General features: G+C 42.8%; 1 protein-coding gene across 3 annotated transcripts; it reads right to left on the bottom strand.

Moving 5' to 3' along the window:
- Positions 1 to 1891: 1891 nt before the first annotated feature.
- LOC129815230 (ubiquitin carboxyl-terminal hydrolase BAP1-like) lies at positions 1892 to 18877 on the bottom strand. Of its 3 annotated transcripts, none has more exons than XM_055868819.1 (17): positions 18600 to 18875; positions 18296 to 18325; positions 18131 to 18185; positions 13150 to 13282; positions 11392 to 11511; positions 11238 to 11299; positions 9734 to 9876; positions 9297 to 9375; positions 9082 to 9205; positions 8476 to 8623; positions 8061 to 8233; positions 7755 to 7876; positions 7130 to 7602; positions 6488 to 6723; positions 3517 to 3609; positions 3300 to 3372; positions 1892 to 3005 (listed from the first exon to the last, which is right to left on the bottom strand). In XM_055868819.1, exons 1-17 carry the CDS (start codon positions 18634 to 18636, stop codon positions 2935 to 2937), a joined length of 2172 nt encoding a protein of 723 aa, XP_055724794.1. In that variant the 5' UTR covers positions 18637 to 18875; the 3' UTR covers positions 1892 to 2934. The 3 variants fall into 3 exon arrangements, with proteins under 3 accessions (XP_055724794.1, XP_055724793.1, XP_055724795.1); XM_055868818.1 differs by having other exon boundaries at positions 1892 to 2991; positions 18600 to 18873; XM_055868820.1 differs by lacking the exons at positions 1892 to 3005; positions 3300 to 3372; positions 3517 to 3609 and having other exon boundaries at positions 6581 to 6723; positions 7104 to 7602; positions 18600 to 18877.
- Between the last annotated feature and the right edge of the window lie 359 nt (positions 18878 to 19236).

Genomic DNA, 19236 nt, shown 5'->3' with positions numbered 1-19236 from the left:
AATGGACAAACAGGCACATTTTACCATCAATGAACACGTATTACGAAACATCAGAAGCTATTTTGAATACATCTCCTTGGTCCTAAAGTCATTAAATGTTCAGATGTTCCAAGTACATTGAGAGGAGTTACTTGTTTAAGGTTAGACTTAGGAACAAGGTTTAGGTTAAAATTAGGTATAATGTCAATGAGAATAAGGTTAGGGTTAAGGAAATGCATGAAAGTTAACATTGGGTTAGCATACTGTCGTCCACCTCCATTCATTTTCTGCCAGTTAAATATACACTGCCTAAAAGAGAAAGATAACATCCTTTTTAAATTCCTGTACCAACGTGGTCATGTCACTGCACTGTTGGCCCTGAGTGAGTGTGCTGGAATATCTACATAAGCGTACAGAGGCCCATTATCAGCAACCATCACTCCTGTGTTCTAATGCCACGTTGTTAGCTAATTCAACTTTATAATTTTAAAAGGCTAATTGATCATTAGAAAACCCTTTTGCAATTATGTTAACACAGCTGAAAACTGTTGTCCTGATTAAAGAAGCAATACAACTGTACTTTTTTAGACTAGTTGAGTATCTGAGGTATCAGCATTTGTGGTTTCGATTACAAGCTCAAAATGTCCAGAAACAAATAACTTTCTTCTGAAACTGATCAGTCTATTCTTGTTCTGAAGTCATGCGAAAAATTGCTAAGAAACTGAAGATTTCGTACAACGCTGTGTACTACTCCCTTCACAGAACAGCACAAACTGACTCTAACCTGAATAGAAAGAGGAGTGGGAGGCCCCAGTGCACAACTGAGCAAGAGGACAAGTACATTAGAGTATATAGTTTGAGAAACAGATGTCTCACAAGTCCTCAACTGGCAGCTTCATTAAATAGTACCCACAAAACACCAGTCTCAACTTCAACAGTGAAGAGACGACTCCAGGATGCTGGCCTTCTAAGCAAAGTTGCAAAGAAAAAGCCATATCTCAGACTGGCCAATAAAAATAAAATATGATGGGCAAAAGAACAGACAGGGGACAGAGGAACTGATGGTTGCTGATAATGGGCCTCTGTACACCTATGTAGATATTCAATTTTTTATTTAAATTATAAAGCCATTTCCAGCTTCAAAAGTTATTTACAACATTAATGTCTACACTTTCTGATCAATTTGATGTTATTTTAATGGACAAATAATGTTTCTTTAACTGCATTGGAAGGATCCCATGTGGTGCGAGGCCTTGCTGACGGTGGAGAAGTCTTGACGATATAACTGTCCGTGACAACAAAAAAAGGTTCAGCAGCACTCACCCTGTAGTCACAGCTACACCTAGTGGACATCGGCAGCAACTGCACAAAATGTCTGCTTGGCAATTCTCTCAACAAGCATTACTCACTCGCCCCATCGCGCATTTTTGACTGAATGGGGTACAGCTTGTCAGACTTTTCGTAGCAGGTTATAATTTACCTTAGCAGGTTGGGATAATTAATGCAGCAGGTTAGGATAATTAGATTAAGAAAAGCGTTACATTTCAACTTTTGATGTTAATTTGACAAAAGCTGTATCCCTTCTAGCCATAACCCTGTAGCACTGACTGGCGCATAGCATAGCGCAGCAACAAAGGCTCTTCTCCATTGTGACCCTGCTGATGTTGCTGGAACTGTCTCGACTGTTCTCCACCACGTTGTCTTGAGCCTCCCCTCTGGTGCCCAATGGACAGCTTTTCTTGGAATAGAGTCTGTATTCTTTCATAGAAACGTGTCCTATCCAGCTCCAGTGGAGTCTCACCATGTATAAAGCTATTCAAGTTATGAAACAAATGCACTGTCAAAGCCAGGCCCCAGTGATTTCAGCTCACCAAATATGACCCAGACATCCACCTACGACATGAGGAGTGAGTGAGGTCCATAGTGCTTTTGAGTTTATTGTAGTTATTCATGTGACTAGGATAACAAATTAAAAAATAAAAACACTTCTGTTACCACTGATGCTGAGCAGACGGATACATACTTTATGTACAAAAACACACTGACAATGCTCTCCGATGATCAGAATCTCAATTGAGAGATTTACAGATAAAACATTAAAGGAGTAGATCTCATCTATACAGTTATAGGACCTCCAAAAAGATTTAGACTGTCCCAAATGGCACCCCATTCCCTAGTGCACTACTTTGAACAGAGCCCTTGGTCCCTAAAAGTAGTGCACTTTATAGGAAATATGGTGCCATCTGGGATACAACCATACAGTACTGCCAAAGCATGATACAAGCAAGCAAATAGTGGTGAACCAGCCCTGCTTGCCAGGAATGAGGATTATATCACGTCACATGATCAGACTAACTCCCAGACTTCCAAGCAGCTTCCTGTGTCCCACAGTCAGTTGAGTCACGCCTGGGGTGTGTTCATTAGGTCCCCAATGGAATGACTATCCGGAATTGCAAATGCTTATTTTCCTATTGCAAAACATTTTCTGCCCTAATGAACACAACCCAGTACACAGTGTGATGGCACAGACAAAGGTCCTTTTAACATGGAGACTAGGTGTTCATCCCAAATGTCACCCTATATGGTGCACTATTTTGACCATGGCCCATAGGGTAGTGCATTATATAGGAATAAGGTGCCATTTGGGACTTTAACATGCATAAAAAAAATATTACAGGAAAGCATAACGTTACATCATTTGGTTCAGCTAATCAACAGATGGTCCATTGGATGAAAAAAAAAAATGGCACTAAAATACAACATGAATGAGTAATTTTCTCCCTGAAGTCACAGGACAGTGTCATGAGTGCAACAAGAGTTTTTGCCTTTTCTCTGCCATGATTGGTGCAGAGGGACCCCAAGCTAGCACTTCCTGCGGTCACTGGCGCTTGGCCTTGTAGGGTCGCGAGCGTTTCCTGCGATCTGGTTTCCTCTGTTTGTGTAAACGGCCGATGCTCACTCCCTGGCGACGACGCACAGAGATATTCTGCTCAACCAGACTGGCCAACATGCCTGCAGACAGAAAGCTGATCAGAGGAGAAATGACAATGACTGAACTCCATTGATTTGATTTAAAAGAGGTTCCTGTAAAATTGCCTGAGAGACATAAAACATTTCCTGCATGAAAACCCTTGTCAGAGAAGAAAAAGCATAATTTATTAACTACTCTCAACCAGCATGGGTCTCTGGCAGTAGGGGTGAAATATAGCGATGTGACATTAGTTAATATGAGTGAAAGGAGAGAGGGAGGTAGAGGAAAAGACAGAATGTGCATGAAAATCCACCTAGGTTGCTATACCAAAGGAAAGAGGTGGCCTTACCTTCTTGTGCCAGCATGGATATGAAGGTGCAGATGAACTCGTCATAATTATGGGTCCTCCTCTGGTCATCAATCTGGTCAAAACATGGGTGAACATTGAGATTAGCACACCAACATACAAAACCCACACACAAAATACATAACAAACACGCCCACATAGATTTGGATGTCTGTGATTAAACGTTTTAATGGCTCTGCTTTAGAGCAACTACAATAACCTTGTATTTTTTCCTCTTCTCCACCTCCTCCTTTAGAAACACTTCATAGTTGGCGATGTCAGCCTCCACACACTTGAGCAGAGCAAGCAGCTCCTGCAGGAAACAAGTGAGAAAAAAATTGTGACACACACTTGCTCTCAATTCAGTTAAATTCAAGGGCTTTATTGGCATGCCAATTATATGTTAACATTGTAGATAAAGTAGATAAAGTTCAATAAAACAATACAAATTAACAGTAAACATTCCTCACAGAAGTTTCAAAAGAATAAAGACATTTCAAATGTCATATTATTAGCAAATAGTTCAAGTACCAAAGGGAAAATAAATAAACATGGGTTGTATTTACAATGGTGTTTGTTCTTCACTCGTTGCCCTTTTGTGACAACAGGTCACACATCTTGTGGTATTTCACCCAGTAGATATGGGAGTTGATCAAAATTGGGTTTGTTTTCGAATTCTTTGTGGATCTGTATACTCTGAGGGAAATATGTGTCTCTAATATGGTCAAACATTTGGCAGGTTAGGAAGTGCAGCTCAGTTTCCACCTTGTTTTGTGGGCAGTGTGCACATAGCCTTTCTTCTCTTGAAAGCCAGGTCTGCCTATTGCAGCCTTTTTCAATAGCAAGGCTATGCTCACCGAGTCTGTACATAGTCAAAGCTTTCCTTAAGTTTGGGTCAGTCACAGTGGTCAGGTATTCTTCCACTGTACTCTCTGTTTAGTGTCAAATAGCATTGTAGTTTGCTCTGTTTTTTGTTAATTCTTTCCAATGTGTCAAGTAATTATCTTTTGGTTCTCTCATGATTTGGTTGGATCTAACTGTGTTGCTGTCTTGGGGCTCTGTGGGGTCTGTTTGTGAACAGAGCCCTAGGACCAGCTTGCTTAGGGGACTCTTCTCCAGGCTCATCTCTCTGTAGGTGATGGCTTTGTTACGGAAGGTTTGGGAATCGCTTCCTTTTAGGTGGTTGTAGAATTTAACGGCTCTTTTCTGGATTTTGATAATTAGCTGGTATCGGCCTAATTCTACTCTGCATGGATTATTTGGTGTTTTACATTGTACGATGAGGATATTTTTGCAGAATTCTTCATGGAGTCTCTCAATTTGGTTGGTCCCATTCTTGGTTGGTGAGCGGATCTATAACTGTATTTTTAGCCAGATCTTATTTGGTATGTCAAATTTTATGTTCCCTTTGATGGCATAGAAAGACGATATCACTGATATGCTTTCATCTAGACACCGTTGCCCTAGAGCACAAAAAACGATGCATACCTCGGCCTAAATATCAGTGTCACAGCGAGCTGTTGCCTTGTCGGTCAGCTCGTTCACAGCTTTGTGGAAGTTACCTGTGGCGCTGATGTTAAGGCCGAGGTATGTATAGTTTTTTTGTGCGTGCTAGGGCAATGGTGTCTAGATGGTATTTGTGGTCCTGGGAACTAGACCTTTTTTGGAACGCCAATATTTTTGTACTACTGAGATTTAGTCAGTCAGGGTCCAGGTCTGACAATCTGTGCAGAAGATCCAGGTGCTGCTTTAGGCTCTCTCCCTACTCATTCCAGAAGTTTCATTTATTTTAACGCTTTTCTAAAATTATAGAAGAACACTTTAGACATCAAAACTACGAAATAACATATGGAATCATGTAGTAACCAAAAAAAATGTTATACATTTTATTTGAGATTGTTCAAAGTAGCCACCCTTGATGAAAGATTTCTACACTTTCGCATTCTCTCAACCAGCTTCACCTGGAATGCCTTTCCAACAGTCTTGAGTTACCATATATGCTGAGCACTTGGCTGCTTTTGGTTCCCAAAACCATCTCAATTGGGTTGAAGTGATTTAATGCATTTGAATGCATTCCAGGTGAAGCTGGTTGAGAGAATGTCAAGCGTGTGCAAAGCTGTCATCAAGGCAAAGGGTGGGTACTTTGAAGAATCTCAAATATTTTGATATGTTTAACACTTTTTTTGCTTAATACATGATTCCATGTTTATTTCATAATTGTGATGCCTTCACTATTATTCTACAATGTAGAAAACAGTTAAATTATTTTTTTTAAAGTAGGTGTCTCAAAACTTGACTAGTACTAATTATATAAACTAAGTCCCTTTTTCAGGACCCTGTCTTTCAAAGATAATTTGTAAATATCCAAATAACTTCACAGATCTTCATTGTAAAGGGTTTAAACACTGTTTCCCATGCTTGTTCAATGAACCATAAACAATCAATGAACATGCATCTGTGGAATGGTCGTTAAGACACTAACAACTTACAGACGGTAGGCAATTAAGGTCACAGTTATGAAAACTTAGGACACTAAAGCGGCCTTTCTACTAACTCTGAAAAACACCAAAAGAAAGATGCCCAGGGTCCCTGCTCATCTGCGTGAACGTGCCTTAGGCATGCTGCAAGGAGGCATGAGGACTGCAGATGTGGCCAGGGCAATACAGAGCCATACTGCTCGTTCTGTGCGTGATTTCCTGCAAGACAGGAATGTCAGTCTTCTGCCATGGCCATTGAAGAGCCCGGATCTCAATCCCATTGAGCATGTCTGGGACCTGTTGGATCGGAGGGTGAGGGTGAGGGCCATTCCCCCCAGAAATGTCTGGGAACTTGCAGGTGCCTTGGTGGAAGAGTGGGGTAACATCTCACAGCAAGAACTGGCAAATCTGGTGCAGTCCATGAGGAGATGCAAAACAATACTTAATGCAGCTGGTGGCCACACCAGACAGTTACTTTTGATTTTGACCCTCCCTTTGTTCAGGGACACATTAACCGAAATGGAACAGTCACATGTCTGTGGAACTTGTTCAGTTTATGTCATGTCTCAGTTGTTGAATCTTGTTTTGTTCATACAAATATTTACACATGTAAAGTTTGCTGAAAATAAACACAGTTGACAGTGAGAGGACGTTTCTTTTTTTGCTGAGTTTATATCGCCAGATATGTTTCTAAGAAAAAGGGAAAGGACTTACTTTAGGAGAGTATTTTTCACCAGATGGCTTGTTGCTTCCAACGGTTTCCGTGGAGATGACCTTTTCCATGCTGGGTTTGACCTCTGTTGCATCTCTGATCTCTTCCTCTTTCACCTCCACCGATGGTCCCTCCTTCCCCTCCTCCTTCACTCCGTCCCCCTCTACTGCTGGATTGCTACCTTGCTCTTTTACCGGCTCTGGAGCGTCTGCCTTCTTCTCTTCAAGAGCTGTATCAGCTGTACAGGCAAGAAACATACCTATTTAGCAGCTATAAACCAGACCTGGATTCAAATACTCTTAAAATCTTTCAAATACTTTGAGTGTTTGCTTTAGCCTGCCTGGAATGCAATTAAGCACAGATGGTCTTAAAATATTTCAAATAGTGCTTGAACCCAGGTCTGGTTCCAACTCAGTGATATCGTCTTCCATATGCATCTCAAGAGCGGTGTGACTCTGGTATTAGATTAGTATAATCCAGGTATAAATAATGGATTATGTCATTAGGTCTGAAGGTAAACAGATGCTCTTTGAAATGTAATTTACGATGATCTTAATCGAGTGCCCATGTTCGCTTCCCCACAGGTCCAATACCTCAATTTCAATCGCTCTCACCCACCCACGCACACACCCGTCCTTCCTCACCGGATGGAGGTACAGTGTATATAACCCCGTCCTCCTGTAGGTGCAGCAGGGCGGTGCTGACGGAGGGCCCCAGCTCTCTGACAGCCCGGTTCTGTCTGGCATCCAGCCTCAGCAGACCCTCATCCTCCCCAAACAACACCCGGGACAGGTGAGATGCCACAGGGCTGGAGGGCCGCGTGGCCGCCTGGGAGCGGGCCGGGGAGCGCAGTGGTGAGTTGAAGGCGCTGCCGATCTCCGAGGCGGTGTCGGTGCTCTCGTTGCTGGGTGTGGGCGAGGGCTGGGAGGCAGCCGTGATCACGATGCCCCCAGTGCGGCCCTCGGTACGGACGGAGAGGGGCGTGGCCAGAGAGTCTTTCCTCTGGACTTCCTTCTTGAGTTTCTCGGCCAGGTCGCCGAGTGCCAGCTTGGTCTCTACGCCGCTGCCTCCCCCGACACGGCCTGTACGGGAACGCAGCACCCCTTTACGCCTGAACCTACGCACACAAATACACGGACAAATGCACAAACATAACCAATACATTTCAAGCACTCCAATTGCTTGGAAGATAACATTTTGATCCTAGATCAGCACTCCTACGCTGAGATGCTTTGTGAATACGGGCCCATGTGATGTGAAGGTGCTGACCTGGTTGGTGTGCCAATCTCTTCCTCCTCTTCGTCCTCATAGTCATCGTCATCAGAGTAGGGGGGCTGGGGCGCACCGGGCACCCGGGGACGACCCACCCCTGTCGCAAGGTCCTCAACCTCCTGTCAGAGAACAACCAATCAGCGACCTTGCCAAGGCAAACATACAGTATTGGCTTCGAGTCGAATCATAACTTGAGATAGGAGTATGTAAGTCAAGACTGTTGAAAAAATCATCATGCATTAATGTCAATGAGAGATGTGTGGAAATGTTGAGTTGTGTCACATCATAACCCGTCCCCCCGACCTGCATGGGGGACTTGGCGTAGTTGTGGTTGTCCAAGAAGGCTGGTAGGCGAGGGACGATGGGGCTGGTGACAGGCTGGGAGGTCCCCGCTCCCCCCAATGGGGCAGCTGGTTTCCCCATGGCTTTCCCCTTGCCTGAGGGGCTCGGGACCAATTGGGACTGAGCTGCTGTGTCTGCACAACAGTGGAACACATGGTCAGAGTCCATGAATGTCAATGTACCAGTTGAAGCACATCATACCCTGCAACAGGTAGCATCCCAAATGACACCCTATTCCATATATAGTGCAGTACTTTTGACAGGGCCCTGGGCAAAGGTAGTGCACAATAAAGGCAATAGGGTGACTCATAAGACTCACATTCTCATATCTATAAAGAGAATCAACATTGGGGAGGTTCAGAGCTGAATTTAATACCTGTGGTAGGAGTCTGCTCAGCCCCCTGTGATGTAACAGGTTGAGGGTCTGCCTCTTCTTTTTTGATAGTAGGGGGTGTGTCGTCTGAGGGGGAGGAGTCTGGCTGCTTCCTGTCCTGTACAAGCTCTGGCTGGGTGACCCGGATCAGCTGGGGAACAGGTCACACTCATATCAAGTCAATCAGACAGACATTGTGCATGTCTGTATATCTGTGTGTATGCGTCTATTGGTGCATTCGTTTTTGCTAACCAATGGCACCAGGTAAGCTAAATGTACCCACAGACACATATAAACAGATATACAGACACGCACATTCTCACTGGGCGGTATCAGTGGGCTCCGTTGTCTGTGTCCAGACCTACTGTAGCCACTCCAGAACCGTTTGATAGTTATGATTTTACACACACTAATCATTTTACAGGTACTCTTATCTAGAGCAAATAAGGTTAAGTGCCTTACTCAAGGGCACATTAGGTAAAACAAATCTGTCAGTCGGCTCAGGGATATAAACCAGCAACCTTTCGGTTACTGGACCAACACTCTTAACCACTAGGCTCCCTGCCACCGTGCGCTCACACACACGCACACACCCCTGTGTCTCCTGACCTGCTGTAGCCCCTCCAGTACCATCTGCCTGTTCCTCTTCAGGATCTCCAGTTTTGACTCATACTTCACCCTGCGGTCCGGAACCACTGCCATCAGGTTGAAGCGGATATCATGGTAGGGCTCTCTGGGAGGGACGAGAAAAGTGTGTGAGAGAGAGCTAGAGTCTGAAGATCTCATTCAGTGTTACTGAGGCAGGAGATTGGCCCCTGGCTCACCCAGCCGTGGCCAAGCCAATCCTCTCCATAATGACCCGCCGTGCCTTATCCGTCCACTCCTCCTCCTCTCCCCATGGCCCTGAGAGAGAGAGCGAGAGAAAATTAAAGTGTTTACAATTGACCCCCCTAAAAGCTGCTTTCATATAGAGCCCATGAGGTCACTGGAGCGTAGACCTAGTGTCCCCCAAATGGCACCCTATTCCCTATATAGTGCACAAATTTAGACCCTAGCAGAACAGGCCAAGAGTAGTGCACTATACCTGGAATAGGGTAGCATTTGGGATACAGCCATTGTAGTCAAACAGTAGTTATATTATAAAGCCACGCGGTAGATTAGAGAAGTCGTAGCAAGGTGCTTTGAAGGCACCAGGCTGTCTCAACGTGAGTTAGTGGTACAATGCTGCTTCTCTATGTCTATCACAGTTTGCAGTTCTTACCGTGGTCAATGGGGTACGCCTTGAGGCCGTCTAGCTCAAACAAGCGGTCTTTGATGGGCACATAGCTGACAAAGTGGAATGCTTCCATGGTTCGCACAGCGCTAATCCCGTTCTGCTTCTCCGGCAGGTGCCTGGGCTCCGGTCTCCATGGAAAGAGAAGGAAGAGGTGTGAGAATTGGACAGAGCTGAACATCACTGGTAGCCCTTTCCATTCACTGCCCGTAACCTTGTTCTGTACACCTCCAAAACAAAGGTCATGTGGTTTGGTAAGAAGACTGCTCCTTGCCCACAGGTGTGATTACTACCTTTGAGGGTTTAGAGCTTGAGGTAGTCACCTCATACAAGTACTTGGGAGTATGGCTAGACGGTGCACTGTCCTTCTCTCAACACATATCAAAGCTGCAGGGTAAAGTTAAATCTAGACTTGGGTCCCTCTATCGTAATCGCTCCTCTTTCACCCCAGCTGCCAAACTAACCCTGATTCAGATGATCATCCTATCCATGCTAGATTACAGAGAGAATTTATAGATCAGTAGGTAAGGGCGCTCTCGAGCAGCTAGATGTTCTTTACCATTCGGCCATCAGATTTGCCACCAATGCTCCTTATAGGACACATCACTGCACTCCATACTCCTCAGTAAACTGGTCATCTCTTTATACCCGTCGCAAGACCGAGCAGTTGATGCTTATTTATAAAACCCTCTTAGGCCTCACTCCCCCCTATCTGAGACACCTACTGCAGCCCTCATCCTCCACATACAACACCCGTTCTGCCAGTCACATTCTGTTCAAGGTCCCCAAAGCACACACATCCCTGGGTAGCTCATCTTTTCAGTTCGCTGCAGCTAGCGACTGGAACGAGCTGCAACAAACACTCAAACTGGACAGTTTTATCGCTATCTCCTCATTCAGACTCAATCATGGACACTCTTACTGACAGTTGTGGCTGCTTTGACGGATGTATTGCTGTCTCTACCTTCTTGCCCTTTATGCTGTTGTCTGTGCCCAATAATGTTTGTACCTTGTGCTGCTGCCATGTTGTGTTACTAACATGTTGTCATGTGTTGCTGTCATGCCATGTTGTTGTCTTAGGTCTCTCTTTATGTAGTGATGTGTGTTTTGTCCTAGATTTTTTATTATAATTTTTTTTAATCCCAGCCCCCGTCCCCGCAGGAGGCCTTTTGCCTTTTGGTAGGCCGTCATTGTAAATAAGAATTTGTTCTTAACTGACTTGCCTAGTTAAGTAAAAAAAAAAATGCAATACCGGTCAATCATGGGTGGCAGTGCCACATTTGTATACATCAGGGTTGTATTCATTAGTGCACATCATAGCAAAACATTTTGCAACAAAAAATGAACACAATCTTTTCTTATTGGACAAGTTCAGGTAGGTAATTTCCTGTTTCAGTCTTTTCTTACGTGCCTAGTGAATAAAACCTAGTGGTAGACCCAGAATGAAGGGGCATACACATTAAGGAGGGACAGATGCAACAGTGCCTCCTACCTAGCATGGCTGTTGTGTGCTTTAGCCAACTCTGGGGCATTTCCAATGGCGTAGCCTTTACTCTGAAAGAACATAAAATACCATCATGTAAAATTTGATTAATCATGACACCACAGTAAAAATTGGAGAGAGGTGTGTGGTGTGTACACCTCACCTCTGGGCCGAAGCCTTTAGTGAAGGTCTTCATGCGACTGAGGGTAGTGCCCAACTCAACTCCACTACAGTTCAGGAGCACGCTCAGAAGTGCATGGGTGGCGCAGGAGTTTGGGATCAGCTGGACACAAAAATAATAACTAAAAGGAACTCAATGGCATAAAGAAAAGAAAAACAATGCCTTCCTATGACACCGTTGGCACAGTAGAAAATGACGGAATGCACCACATTCTGACAACAATATACAGTGTCTTCGGAAAGTATTCATACCCCTTGACAAGTCCACATTTTGTTACAGCCTTATTCTAAAATGTTTTTTTTATTTTTTATTATCCTCCTCAGCAATCTACACACAATACCCCATAAAGCCAAAGCGAAAACATTTTTGCTAATTTATACCAAAAAAAAAAAAACATTCAGATCCTTTGCTATGAGACTCAAAATTGAGCTCAGGTACATATTGTTTCCACTGATCATCCTTTAGATATACAACTTGATTGGAGTCCACCTGTGGTAAATTCAATTGATGGACATGATTTGGAAAGGAACACACCAGTCTATATAAAACGTCCTACAGATCACAGTGAATATCAAAGGAAAAACCAAGCCATGGAGGTCAAAAGAATTGTCCGTAAAGCGCAGAGACAGAACTGTGTCAAGGCACAGATCTGGGGAAGGGTACCAAAACATTTCTGCAGCCCTGAAGGTCCCCAAGAACACAGTGTCCTCCATTATTCTTCCTAGAGCTGGCCGTCTGGCCAAACTGAGCAATTTGGGGGAAAGGCCTTAGGGAGGTGACCAAGAATGCGTTGGTCACTGAAAGAGCTCCAGAGTTCCTCTGTGGAGACGGGAGAACCTTCCAGAAGGACAACCATCTATGCAGAACTCCACCAATCAGGCCTTTATGGTAGAGTGCCCAGATGGAAGCCATGTGTCAGTAAAAGGCACCTAACTCGCTTGGAGTTTGCCAACAGGCACCTAAAGACTCTCAGACCATGAGAAACAAAATTCTCTGGTCTGATGAAACCAAGATTGAACGTCACTTTTGGAGGAAACCTGGCACCATCACTACGGTGAAGTATGGTGGTGGCAGCATCATGCTGTGGGGATGTTTTTCAGCAGCAGGGACTGGGAGACTAGTCAGGATTGAAGCAAAGATGAACGGAGAAAAGTACAGAGAGATCCTTGAAGAAAACCTGGCTTTGGGACAAGTCTTTGAATGTCCTTGAGTGGCCCAGCCAGAGCCCGGACTTGAACCCGATCGAACATGTCTGGAGAGACCTAAAAATAGCTGTTTAGCAAAACTCCCCATCCAACCTGACAGAGTTTGAGAGGATCTGCAGAGTAGAATGGGAGAAACTCCCCAAATACAGGTGCGGCAAGCTTGTAGCGTCATACCCAAGAAGACTGGAGGCTGTAATCGATGCCAAAGGTGCTTCAACAAAATACTGAGTAAAGGGTCTGAATACTTATGTAAATGTATTTTTTAATATTAATTAGCAAAAATGTCTAAAATCCTGTTTTTGCTTTGTCATTATGGGGTATTGTGTGTAGATTGATGAGGAAAACATTTTGTTTTATACATTTTAGAATCAAGCTGTAACCTACCAAAATGTGGAAAAAGTCTGAACTTTCCAAAGGCACTGTAGGGGGTCTGAACTTTCCAAAGGCACTGTAGCCTCCATGCATACAAATCTGTATTAAGGCAAACTGACTGCCCTGAACCCTACAGTGTAGTCAAGGATTAAAACAGACTCACCTGGTGGGCAAAGAACATGTCATTAACAATGTCATCATCAATGACAGAGGTCTCATCCACCAAGGTGGAGACTTTCCTCCTAGACCTTCGTTCCTCGATCCACTTGAACAGGAAGATGAAGCCATACACAGGGCTGGGGGGAGGGGGGGTGATAGGAGTTAGTCAACAGACAGCAGTCCACAGATTTGGTTCTTTCATACACAGTGGGGTTCATTTACATTAGCAAGGCTTTCAAAGAGGTTGTCACAGTGTGAAATAGGGCTCTGGTCAAAAGTTGTACACTATGTAGGGAATAGGTAGCCATTGATCATGACTCTCAGTTCCAGTACACATACCAATAATGCTGCATTTACATGATACAAGGTAGACCGCAAACCAGATGTCTTTGTTTTCAATGACAGCATGATGGTAAATGCTGTTGAAGCTGGCGGTGAATGCTGGAGTTCAAATATCTGCCATAGCCTTGTTTTCTACCAGATGTTTGTTTACTGAAATCACCATAGCAACATATACTGATTTTTATAACTAAACCAAGATAGACCACAGCCCGTTGTTTCAAATGGGAAGAAATTAGTCATAGTAGGCAGAATAAGCAAAGAGCTGGTCAGAGCCAAGTACAAGCTGGCGTTAGGGAACGCCTACTTTGAAGTGTGTGTGTGTGTGTGCAATAACACAATTCACCTTTGCACTCCTAAACAATAATAAAAAAATAATAATAGGGCACTTTAGCAAAGGGTAAAGTCTACAAAATTTTGTTCACTCTGATCATAACAGATTCTAGTTTTGGGAAGAAAAAAAACTGTATGGAGAGCAAATGTTCCATTGATGAGAATTTGCAGGATGTCGGCCAAAATCCATCTCGTTCCAGCTTCTACCACTGCCGGACACTTCGCTTCCTCTCACTACCATATTTGGTAGTGAGTGGAAACGCCAAGAGGATGCTTCACATTTATACATCTGGTGAAATATCTCTGTGCCGGCTTGCTTTTGCAGTCACCGTCTTTCTTGCCCTGCTATGCCGACTTGTGGGACGCAAAAACCGTCATACATCTAAACACAGCATAAGAGTCATTGTACAAACGCATCTTCTGTACAAGTGAGTTTAGTTAAGATGCCCGATGCACAGTCAGGGCACTGTGCAGGCCAATCAAGTTCTTCCACATCGATCTCGACAGACCATTTCTGTATGGACCACGCTTTATGTAGGGGGGCATTGTCATTCTGAAAAAAGAAAGGGCCTTCCCCAAACTTGCCACAAAGTTGGAAGCACAGAATCATCTAGATTGTCATTGCATGCTGTAGCATTAAGGTTTCCCTTCACTGGAACTAAGGGGCCCGAACCATGAAAAACAGCCCCAGACCATTACTCCTCCTCCACCAGATTTTACAGCTGGCACTATGCAATGGGGCAGGTAGCATTTTCCTGGCATCCGCCAAAACCAGATTTGTTCGATGGAGTGCCAGATGGTGAGGCATGATCCATCACTCCAGAGAACACGTTTCCACTGCTCCAGAGTCCAATGGTGGTGAGCTTAAAACCACTCCAGCCCCATTGCATAGATTTTATAGATCCACTCATTTGCAGGGGTGTCCAAATATATTTTAGTATATACAATTGAAACTCAGTTTCACAATTCCTAACATTTAATCCTAGTAAAATTGCCCCGTCTTTGGATCACCACTTTATTGTAAGAATGTGAAATGTCAGAAAAATAGTAGAGAGAATTATTTATTTCAACTTTTATTTATTTCATCACATTCCCAGTGAGTCAGAAGTTCACATACACTCAATTAGTATTTGGTAGCATTGCCTTTAAATTGTTTAACTTGGGTCAAACGTTTCAGGTAGCCTTCCACAATCTTCCCAATATAAGTTGGGTGAATTTTGGCCCATTCCTCCTGACAGAGCTGGTGTAACTGAGTCAGGATTGTAGGCCTCCTTGCTCACACACGCTTTTTCAGTTCTGCCCACAAATTGTCTATAGGATTGAGGTCAAGGCTTTGTGATGGCCACTCAAATACCTTGACCTTGTTGTCCTTAGGCCACAACTTTGGAAGTATTCTTGGGGTCATTGTCCATTTGGAAGACCCATTTGCGACCAAGCTTTAACTTCCTGAATGATGTCTTGAGATGTTGCTTCAATATATCCACATTATTTTACTCCCTCATGATGCCATCTATTTTGTGAAGTTTACCAGTCCCTCCTGCAGCAAAGTACCCCCACAACATGATGCCGTCATCTCCGTGCTTCACAGTTGGGATGGTGTTCTTTGGCTTGCAAGCCTCCCCCTTTTTCCTCCAAACATAACGATGGTCATTATGGCCAAACAATTCTATTTTTGTTTAATCAGACCAGAGGACCTTTCTACAAAAAGTACAATCTTTGTCCCCATGTGCAGTTGCAAACCGTAGTCTGGATTTTTTCTAGCAGTTTTGGAGCAGTGGCTTCTTCCTTGCTGAGCGACCTTTCAGGTTATGTCGATATAGGACTCATTTTTCTGTGGATATAGATACGTTGTACCTGTTTCCTCCAGCATCTTCACAAGGTCCTTTGCTGTTGTTCTGGGATTGATTTGCACTTTCATACCAAAGTACGTTCATCACTAGGAGAGAGAACGCGTCTCCTTCCTGAGCGGTATAATGGCTGCGTGGTCCCATGGTGTTTATACTTACGTACTATTGTTTGTACAGATGAACCTGGTACCTTCAGGCGTTTGGAAATTGCTCCCAAGGATGAACCAGACTTGTGAAGGTCTACAATATTTTTTAGGAGGTCTTGGCTGATTTCTTTTGATTTTCCCATGATGTCAAGCAAAGAGGCACTGAGTTTGAAGGTAGGCCTTGAAATACATGCACAGGTACACCTCCAATTGACTCAAATGATGTCAATAAGCCTATCAGAAGCTTCTAAAGCCATGACATCCTTTTCTGGAATTTTCCAAGCTGTTTAAAGTAGAGGTCGACCGATAATGATTTTTCAACGCCGATACAGATTATTGAAGGACCATAAAAGGCCGATAACGATAAATCGGCAGATTTTTTTTACATATATTTGTAATAATGACAATTACAACAATACTGAATGAACACTTATTTTAATATAATACATCAATAAAATCAATTTAGTCTCAAATAAATAATGAAACATGTTCAATTTGGTTTAAATAATGCAAAAACAACGTGTTGGAGAAGAAAGTAAGTGCAATATGTGCCATGTAAAAAAGCTAATGTTTAAGCTCCTTGCTCAGAACATATGAAAGCTGGTGGTTCCTTTTAACATGAGTCTTCAATATTCCCAGGTAAGAAGTTTTATGTTGTAGTTATTATAGGACTATTTCTCTCTATACCATTTGTATTTCATATACCTTTGACTATTGGATGTTCTAATAGGTACTTTTGTATTGCCAGCCTAATCTCGGGAGTTGATAGGCTTGAAGTCATAAACAGCGCAATGCTGGAAGCAGAGCGAAGAGCTGCTGGCAAATGCAGGAAAGTGCTGTTTGAATGAATGCTTACGAGCCTGCTGCTGCCTACCACTGCTCAGTCAGACTGCTCTTTCAAATCAGACTTAATCATAATAACACAGAAATACGAGCCTTAGGTCATTAATATGGTCAAATCTGGAAACTATCATTTCGAAAACAAAACGTTTATTTTTTTCTGTAAAATACAGAACCGTTCCGTATTTTATCTAACGGATGGCATCCCTAAGTCTAAATATTGCTGTTACATTGCACAACCTTCAATGTTATGTCATAATTATGTAGAATTCTGGCAAATTAATTACGGTTTTGTTAGGAAGAAATGGTCTTCACACAGTTCACAACGAACCAGGTGGCCCAAACTGCTGCATATACCCTGACTCTGCTTGCACAGAACGCAAGAGAAGTGACACAATTTCCCTAGTTAAAAGAAATTCATGTTAGCAGGCAATATTAACTAAATATGCCGGTTTAAAAATGTATACTTGTGTATTGATTTTAAGAAAGGCATTGGTGTTTATGGTTAGGTACACATTGCTGCAATGACAGTGCTTTTTTCGCAAATGCGCTTGTTAAATCACCCATTTGGCGAAGTAGCCTGTGATTCAATGATGAATTAACAGGCACGGCATTGATGCAACGCAGGACAAGCTAGATAAACTAGTAATATCATCAACCATGTGTAGTTAACTAGTGATTGTTAAGTTTGATTGTTTTTTTATAAGAAAAGTTTATTGCATTTACATTTTACATTTACATTTAAGTCATTTAGCAGACGCTCTTATCCAGAGCGACTTACAAATTGGAAAGTTCATACATATTCATCCTTATTCATCCTGGTCCCCCCGTAGGGAATGAACCCACAACCCTGGCGTTGCAAGCGCCATGCTCTACCAACTGGTGGTCCCGTGTGGCTTGCTAGCTAGCACCTTACCGTGGCTCCTTGCTGCACTCGCATAGCAGGTAGTCAGCCTGCCACGCAGTCTCCTCGTGGAGTGCAATGTAATCAGTCATAATCGGTGTCCAAAAATGCTGATTACCAATTGTTATGAAAACTTGAAATCGGCCCTAATTAAAATCGGCTATTCTGTTTAATCGGTCGACCTCTAGTTTAAAGGCACAGTCAACTTAGTGTATGTAAACTTCTGACCCACTGGAATTGTGATACAGTGAATTATAAGTGAAATAATCTGTCTGTAAACAAATGTTGGAAAAATGACTCGTGTCATGCAAAAAACGAGTTTGTTAACAAGAATACTAAGTGTGTATTTTGCATTTGTGAAATTAAAGTAGAGGGCTTTATGTTCCTATAACCGTACCACAACTGTGTATCAATTCACGTTTAGATGGAGTTTTGGCTGTTTTAGCTGACAGAGCCAGCCTACCTCTGAAAATAACATACGGGTATAACGTTAGGCTCCTTAAGAATACATCTTTGGCTAGAGAATAGGGTGCCATTTCAGATAGTGACAGTAGCCTGAATAGCATGACTCCATACCTTGGACACTTGCTTTGTAGGTCGTATATCTCCTCTACCTGGACCCCCTTCACACCTACATTATAAACACACATGCAAAACACACAAAGGGATGCTCAAAGTATGTGCTGTTCAAACTTATCTAGTACATGTTACTTTATCAACCAGCCTGTCAAATCAACTCACCAAAATCCTCCACCAAGAGCGTGAAAAGCCCTGCAAACACCATAGAAAACCCACACGTTAATGGTTTAACGCTATGGCATCGACCATACAAACAGAGTTTATTATTCCTCCTTGTGCAACTGGCTAAGGAACAATCAATATAGCTATTAACGTTAGATGTGGCAATGACATATGACTATAACGTGAATTGCTATTATTAAACGTGATGTGTTTAGTGACAGTAAAACATAGATGATCAAACATTTCGATTACAGATTAGATTTGACAACGAATTGGTTAATGTTAGCTAGCGTTAGCTTCTTACCGGGGTCACTCTCGAGCTCCAGCCACCCTTTGTTCATTTTTGTATGTACACACAGTCAATCGATATTAAAGCTAGTCCACCAGTCCATATTTATAGAATCACTACATACAGTTTATCCAATTAGCTAACAGAACGAAGAAAAATACATTTCTAAAACGTCGTAGCTAGTTGATAGATAAACACAAAAGAATGACAGCTCGGACGCCTTAAATGTACGTAATTTAGATGCGACTTCGATAGAGTCGCGTTCAAGAGGGTTTCCACTAGATAGCAGACCTAAAATTGGCTCTATTGTAAAAATTCATGAAAACAAAATGTGCTTTTTGGTCTTAATATAAGGTTAGGGTCAGGTATATGGTTAGCGGTGTGGTTAGGTTTAAAATCAGATACATTTTAGAAATAGACGGGGTTTAGACAAAAACAGTACAGTGGGAAACTAGTTTAGCCATAATTATGACTTTGTGGCTGTGGTAACTAGTGACGACCGTCATTCAATCCATTTATCCAGTTGATGACGCCATAATATACTTTCTCGTGTTGTGCATTTATAGACAAATTACATAAATGCTCTAATTACTATGGTATTATCATTGAGTCAATTATTTCGTGTTGCTGAGTACAGCACAAACTAAAATAA

Source organism: Salvelinus fontinalis, chromosome 18 (genome assembly GCF_029448725.1).
Source record: "Salvelinus fontinalis isolate EN_2023a chromosome 18, ASM2944872v1, whole genome shotgun sequence".
Lineage (NCBI taxonomy): Eukaryota > Metazoa > Chordata > Actinopteri > Salmoniformes > Salmonidae > Salvelinus > Salvelinus fontinalis.
Note: the sequence above shows the minus strand (reverse complement) of the source record. Positions and strands in the feature narration are given on the sequence as shown.